The sequence below is a fragment of the Vombatus ursinus genome, unplaced genomic scaffold, assembly GCF_900497805.2.
Source record: "Vombatus ursinus unplaced genomic scaffold, bare-nosed wombat genome assembly UNPS02003559.1, whole genome shotgun sequence".
In the NCBI taxonomy this organism is placed as follows: Eukaryota; Metazoa; Chordata; class Mammalia; order Diprotodontia; family Vombatidae; genus Vombatus; species Vombatus ursinus.
The window spans coordinates 35609-42773 of NW_020943337.1; the positions used below are offsets into that span (position 1 = coordinate 35609).

The 7165-nt window shown below is 44.4% G+C and overlaps 1 protein-coding gene across 1 annotated transcript in view; it reads right to left on the bottom strand.

The window, feature by feature from the left end:
- Positions 1-6939, bottom strand: part of LOC114052344 (copine-4-like) — a 41142-nt gene extending 34203 nt beyond the window's left edge. Inside the window, exons 1-2 of the mRNA XM_027874903.1 lie at positions 6766-6939; positions 6486-6584 (exon numbers count right to left, since the gene is read on the bottom strand). Coding sequence (XP_027730704.1) covers positions 6486-6584; positions 6766-6939 — 273 coding nt within the window. The remainder of the gene's footprint in view (positions 1-6485; positions 6585-6765) is intronic.
- Positions 6940-7165: the final 226 nt, after the last annotated feature.

Sequence of the window (7165 nt, forward strand, 5' to 3'; positions counted from 1 at the left end):
ACTCCAGAGGAGAGAGCGAGGCTGAGGACTTTGCACAGCCCTGCCTCACTTAAATCCAGTTCACTTGCAAGTCAAGACATCGCCCTCATAATGTCAGTTAAAGGCAAAGCAGTTTAGTGGGGACTGGATGGCTGGACTCAGCCAAGTACTGTAAGGGAATTCCAAGTTCTCCTGACCATCCCTGCTACAAAAATCACAATGACAATATTATAACCTAACACTTCATCCATCAATTATCTAGTCCATAAAACATGAAATAATAAGAATAATAGAGGAAGCATGGTACAGAGGATTGGAGGCTAGGGCTCTGCATTCAAATCCCACATAACTTCCCCCTCCTGAATGTGGTTTGCTCATCTGTAAAATGAGGCAGTTGGATTGGAGGGACCACTTAGTCTATGAGAAGATAAGCCCCTGGGATTATAACAGCTTGTCCCAGGACCATTTCTGGGTCACCACTACCACCTTGCCTGCCATCTCCCCTTAGACCTCAGACAGGCCAAGACTCTAAACCCAAGATCCTTGGGAGTAGCAGTGCTTCCAGCCCAATGTCCTCAGTCATCATCCTGGGGACCACCTGCTGTGGCGTTGCTGCCTGGCCATTGCTCCAGTATTTCTCATCTACTGAAGTCCTCGAAGAGACAGCTCCTTTCACCCAAGTCCCTGGCACTGTCAAATAGTTCGACAACAAAAACTGGTGCCACTTTATCAATGGAAATGATATTAAAAAAGAAGCATTAACATCTGTTTGCCATTGCACCTGAGGACCATGGGACCCTTCCATCTAACTTGCAGCAGAAACCTTCTAGGTATCCTCTCATCATTATTAGAATGTAAGCTCCTTGAGAGCAGGGAATATCTTACCTTTCTATTTGTATTCCCAGTGCTTTGTACACAGTAAGTGCTTAATAAGAGCTTCATTCATTCACATTCACTCACTCATTCATTTCCATTTAAAATCCATCGAACAAAACAACACAACTGAAATTTATATAATAGCCCCTTTTAAAGTTGGCGTGTCTCCTGTATATTGCCTTGTATGCCAAAGCCTCTCAAAATGGTTAGATGTCCCTAAATGATAAATGGTCAAAAATTATGCATAGACAGTTTTAAGAGGAAGAAACCTAAGCTATCAGTAGTTATATAAAAATGCTCCAAATTACTAATAATTCATGAATGGTGCTCCAAACTGGCTGGTCTGCAAAACCACTTTGGGTAGTTCAAAATCGCTGAATCAGAGGATCTCAGAGGTAGGGGACACCTCAGAAGCCAATTAACCCAGCCTGCAACTGACCAAGAATCTCTTCTACAACATCTAGAGGCAGTGTGATATAGTGGTTAATGTGCTGGCCTTGGAGTCAGGAAAACTTAGGTTCATAATCTGCCTCTGATACTTACTAATGGTGTGGCCCTTGGAAATCCACTGAGCCTGTTTCCTCACCTTCAAAATGAGGCCATTGGCCTATATGACAGTTCTTAATCTAAGACTCCCAGTGAAGGGTCACCTGGCCCTTTTCGTGAAGACTTCCCCGTGAGGGGGGAATCCACATCCTTCCCAGGCAGCACTCAACTTGTGGACAGCTCCATTAGGAGCTTTTCTCTCAGAGCAAACCTTCCCAGGCAGCACTTAAGTTGTGGACAGCTCTGTTAGGAGCTTTTCTCTTAAAGCAAATCTAAAACCTGTCTCTCTGTAACTTCCAGCTGAGGGGCTAAGAAGAAAAATTTCAGCGCCTCCTCCCTCCCTTACATACATGACAGCCCTTCAGATACTTGAAGTCAGCTCTGGGCCCACTGGCATCTCCAGTGCTCCCTAGATGGTGTCAAAGGTTCAAACGTAACCACAGGATGGAGAGTGACAGGTTTCTTCTTTTTGCCCGTCGAACAAAGAGGTCAGCCAGCAGGGGAGTCAGGAGAAGCTCATTTTCTAAATTCCAATTAAGGCAAAGTCAAAACCAGCCTCCACAGAAGCCATTTAGCAAGGATAGTTTCATTTTGACTTCATTCCCCACTTCCAAAATATAAATAAAACAAACCAGTAAGTAAAGAGTCCCCATGTTGTGAATATATCAGGTGTCCACAGTGTGGGGGCTGAACAGTTATTTATTTAGTCAGTTACCAAAACAGTCATGCATAGAAGTATTGCAGAACATATTTCCATGAAGTGGACCAGAGAATTCTTGGAGAGTATCTTTAGATTTTGTTGTTGTTGAATTTTTTTTTTCAGTTGTGTCTGACTGTTCGTGACCCCATTTGGGTTTTCTTAGGAAAGATACTGGAGTATATTGTGATTTCATTCCACAGCTCATTTTACAGATGAGGAACTAAGGCAAACAGTGTTAACTTACTTACCCAGGGTCACACAACTAGTAAGTGTCTGAGGCCACATTTGAACTCAGGTTCTCCTGACTCCAGGCCAGGTGCTCTATCTGTTTATGTCACCTAGCTGCCCTAATCTTTAGATTAGACTTTATTAAATTAAAAAAAAACATTAGGTATTGGGAGGGGGGAGGCATTTAATTGAGATATGTAACATTTTAATTTTAAATAGCCTCCTAGGATAAATAATAGTATTACAGGATCATGTAATAATAGCTAACATTTAACTAGCACTTTAAGGTTTGCAAAGTTCTCTTTATATGCTAACCCATTTGATCTTCACAACCACACTGGGAGATAGGTGCTATTATTATCCCCATTTTACAGATGAGGAAACTGAGGCAAAGACAGGTTAAATGGCTGGCCCAGGGTCACACAGCAAATAAGTGTCTATGGCAGGATTTGAACTCAGTTCTTCCAGACTCCAAATCTTGCTGTCTATCCACAGTGCCACGCAGATGCATCAGTACAAAATGGAAGACATTTAATAAATGTTCCTTGAATTGAGTTGAGCTATGTAACCTTGAGCTACTCTCAAATTTTAAAAATGAACGGATGACTTCTACAGTCTTGTCCAACTTAGAAATCCTTGACCACATTTTAACTCGAGGCAGTAACAGGCACCACTGTTGGTCTGTTAACTCTCCATGGTCTCCTGTGGGGTGGTCTGTCTCCCCGTTGTTTTGAGGGGGAATTAACTCCCTTCTCAGCTTTGGGGTCCCTAGTCCAGTCACTGTTGTAGCATGCCTTGGGGATCCCTTGCATTTTCTGTCAGGCAGCTAGTCCTCCATGGTGGGTATGCCTTGTAACTGACATCATCTATCATGGGGACTATGCTAAAGCCCAGACCAAATGAATCTTGAGGTTTCTAGGTCTTGGAAAAGCTGGCTTAGAATGACTGGAATGGCCCTCAAGTCTCTGTAGGGTCAGTTTTCCCACTCAGTCTGATCACATCTCGACTTTAAACTTGGTCTAAGGAGAAAGCCTTGGGCCACCTCCATGAAGCATTGGTTTTCACCATGCTGGGCCACCAGAGATGTTTTTAAATAGGCAGGGCACAGAAATGACCTCTCTCCCTTTAATTTCAATCTGTTGCTGTCCAGTCACTCTTTGGTCCTCACTTACAGCCCTGACTTGGATGCCCAAGTCTTAATTGTGACAGAGGTTAAAACAGCAGAGGGATTGATTTTCGTCCACTATTACTGGCCCCAGTGTCTACCCAGTTAGGAGATGACCTAATGAATTCTCATGAAATTGTCCCTGTCCCTGGATTTCTAGGGGCTTTAGCCAACACTGGGCCTGCTGGTTCACTGCCCCTTGCCAACACTGGTATGACTATTCTGGGAGCAACCTCCTAAGGTCTCGCCTTTCTGACAAGTTTCTCTTTGAGTCTTTGGATCTGAAGGACAATCTGGACAGTAGGTTTGAGGGGGGGAGGCAACTCAGAAGTCATCTATTCCATTGCTTCAGGCCGATGCAGATCAGCAACTGTTCTATAGTCTTAGAGATGTCTGAGGCACTGAAAAGTTAAGTGACTTGTCCAGGGTCACATAGCCAATATATGTTGGGAGGGAGGTTGGAACTCAGACTCCAAGGCTGACTATCTAACACATCTCAGCACACTGTCTCTTGACAGCCTCTGAGTCTAAATTCATTACTCTTTCTCCTGTAACATGTAGGACCTTCAAGAACATCTAGTCTTATCACCACTACCCCATTTTACAGATGGGAAAACTGAGGTCAGAGGGGAAAAAATGGGTTGTCTAAGGGTGTAAACTGGAGATGTGTTGCAAAGTTGAGGTTTGAACTCAGGTCCTCCTGGAGGGACTATTTTGATATAGATGTATACACAAAACCCCACAATAAAATGTTAAGTAAGAGATAGACTATGTTCTCTTACCCTTTATCTACCACTTGAGTATTTGAACAGTGATATCCATCATTGTGGTAGAGAAAGCATGTGTTGGGTAGCAGGAGAATTCAGGTCTAGTTTCTTCCTATAATTAACTTATTATGTACTTTTGAGAAGTCACAATCCCTCTGAACCTTTATGTCTTCATCGGGAAATGAGGGTGATGTCAACTACCTGCTTCTCTGGGCTGGTGTAATGATAAAATGAGGTAGTGGACAGTGAGATGTAGTACAAAGAACATTAGACTGGAATCAGAAAATGTGGGTTTGGTGCTGGACCAATCACTTAACCCCACTGATGAGTTTTCTCGCCTGTAAAATGATGACAAAGTGCTATTGACCTCGTGGGGCTCTTTTTTTGGTCCTCTTAAGATTTAGAGATCATTTCGTCCAACTTCCTCATTTTCCAAGGGAAGAGACGGAGTACCCGCACAAAGTGAAGTGACTTGCCCTAGGTCATCCAGGTGGTATAAACAGCAGAATTAGGAGGATTCAAATCCAGCTCCTCTGAGAGTAGAACCAGGAATCTTGCGAATTGTGAATCTTGTGGATCAGTGTTCAGCACCAAATGTACAATGATAAGCCCTTGGGATTTCTGGATGTAAAAGTGTTAAGCACATGTAAGATATGACTTGGTAATGTGACCATTTTGCCTTGCACAAGGACGTGATATTGTGCCTTACACAATATGGTTTCTGCTCTTACTGGAGTTGGAGGAGGTGGTCTCTTTAGGGGTTGAGATGATGAACGCCTTAAATGTAGGAAGGACTTCCCTGTGGGGTCTAGTTTAGTAGTCCCTAATTCAGAATGTCCTGGTGATACGCCAAGCTTAGATCAACCTTGCAAGCAAGCATTCATCAGGGCCTAATAGAAATGTTTGCTGGTTAGGGAGAAAGTAATGTGTGAATTTCACATCTTGAAGACCTCTGACAGCTATCCTTACTGATGTGCTGATAGGAGTAATTTTATTTAATTGGCTGTAAATTTCTCCCCAATAAACTTTTCACCAATATCAGAAATCCAATGGGTTGGTTGGACTTTCATGCCCCCCACTCCCTCTTTCCCCTCTCCTTTTTCTCTTCACTTGATGTGGGAAGTTCTAATGGGTGCATGATGACCAAAAATCAGGTAGCAGAAGGGAGAAGAGAAAAGGGGGAAACATGAGGAAAAAGGAAGGAAAAGCCCAATCTTCTGACCATCTTTTGCCAATGCTCTTTTCATCCCATCATACTGCTTCATTTGACACAATTATATTCCCTTGTATATTTTCATCTGAGCAGTGTGGGGGGGGATGTGTATTTCTGATAGAGAGCTAACCTCAAAGTCAGAAAGATTTGGGTCCAAGTCTTGCCCCGGACATATATTAGCTATTTGGCCCTGGGCAAGTCATGTAATCTCTTAGTTGGTGTTGTTGGTTTATTTCAGTCATGGCTGACTCTTTGTGACCCTATTTTGGGGATATTCTTGGCAAAAATCCTGGAGTGGTTTGCCATTTTCTTCTCCAGCTTATTTTGTAGAGGAGGAAACTGAGGCAAACAGGGTTAAGTGACTCGCCCACGGTCACACAGCTAGTGAGTGTCTGAGGCCTGATTTGAGCTCAGGAAGATGAGTCCCTGATTCCAAACCCAGTGCTCTATCCACGGGGCCATGTAGCTGCCCCATTCTCTTAATGTCACAGATACCCGCAAGGTGCAGAGAGAATGCCAATTTGCATTGGTAGAAGGGATTTCTTCATCAGGTGTTCCTTGTATCAGTGAAATCCCAGGTCCCCGTTCCCTGTCCATCCTGTTGTTGTCTACAGAGCACTCTATCCACTGGTTAGACAGAGCACTGGGCTTGGAATAAGGAAGACCTGAGTTCACGTCCCACCACTGACCCCTATTAGCTATGACTATGGGTGTGTGATTTGATGAGCTTCAGGTGATTCCCAAGGACTGTAAGTTAAAGAAGGGTTCTGATCTGCATGGCTGGAGAGAGTCTGCTCACGGATGAAGCCCTATTGCCTTGTGCTTTCGATGCTGGCTACGTGACTGCTTCTTGTAACCTTTGTCCCCGTCTCTAAAGGAAGGCTGTAAGAAAAGGCCTGAACAAAGCCACTCAGAGTCACAGGGCTCAACAGTGACCCTTCCCGAGTTTCAGAGTAAATGCTTAAGGAATGAAACAACCCAGGAATGCCCCCACTCCCGCCCAGCTCTCACCTGTTTCCCTTCCATCGCTCCTCTCATCTCCTTGAACGTCGAGGTAAACTCTCCAATGAAATCATGCTTGCCGTTGGAGTCCCAATCCCAGACGATGCACTGCAAGAGAAGGAAATGAATGTCCCTTAGAAGGCCGCCTCTCTCAGGGGAGGCGATGTGGACTTTGTGAAAGGCCAGATGGTTGAAGAGGGAGGAGGAGGAACAGAGAATAAACAAACGGTGTCAGTCTGGGAGGAGAGGACACCCGAGGCAGCTTTTAGTGACACGATTAAGAACTCGCCTCTAAAGCGGAGCTGTAGAGCTCCCGGGGTGGGCGAGCTCCGAGACACTGGTCAACTGTGGTCACACTGCTAGTGTGTGTTGGGGGCAGGTCTTGGATCTGGATCTCCCTGGCTCCAAGAATTCTATCCGTTCTGTTATGGCTCTCGAAATAAGAAATTGTCCCTGCTTTCATGAAACTTAGAATCCAGTATGGGGAATGTGAGAGGTACATACATGCATACATGTACTGTAAAGAATATAATAAAGTTAAATGATGCGGCCACTGCGGTGGTGAGCATGAGACCAGCTCGATACTCTTAACCCGGAGGTGCATTGATGAGGCGGGAGACAGCGAGATGGGAGAAGCTCCGTTTATTAAGTGCTAGTAGCTTTCTTTTATGTCCCTAGTAACACCTGAT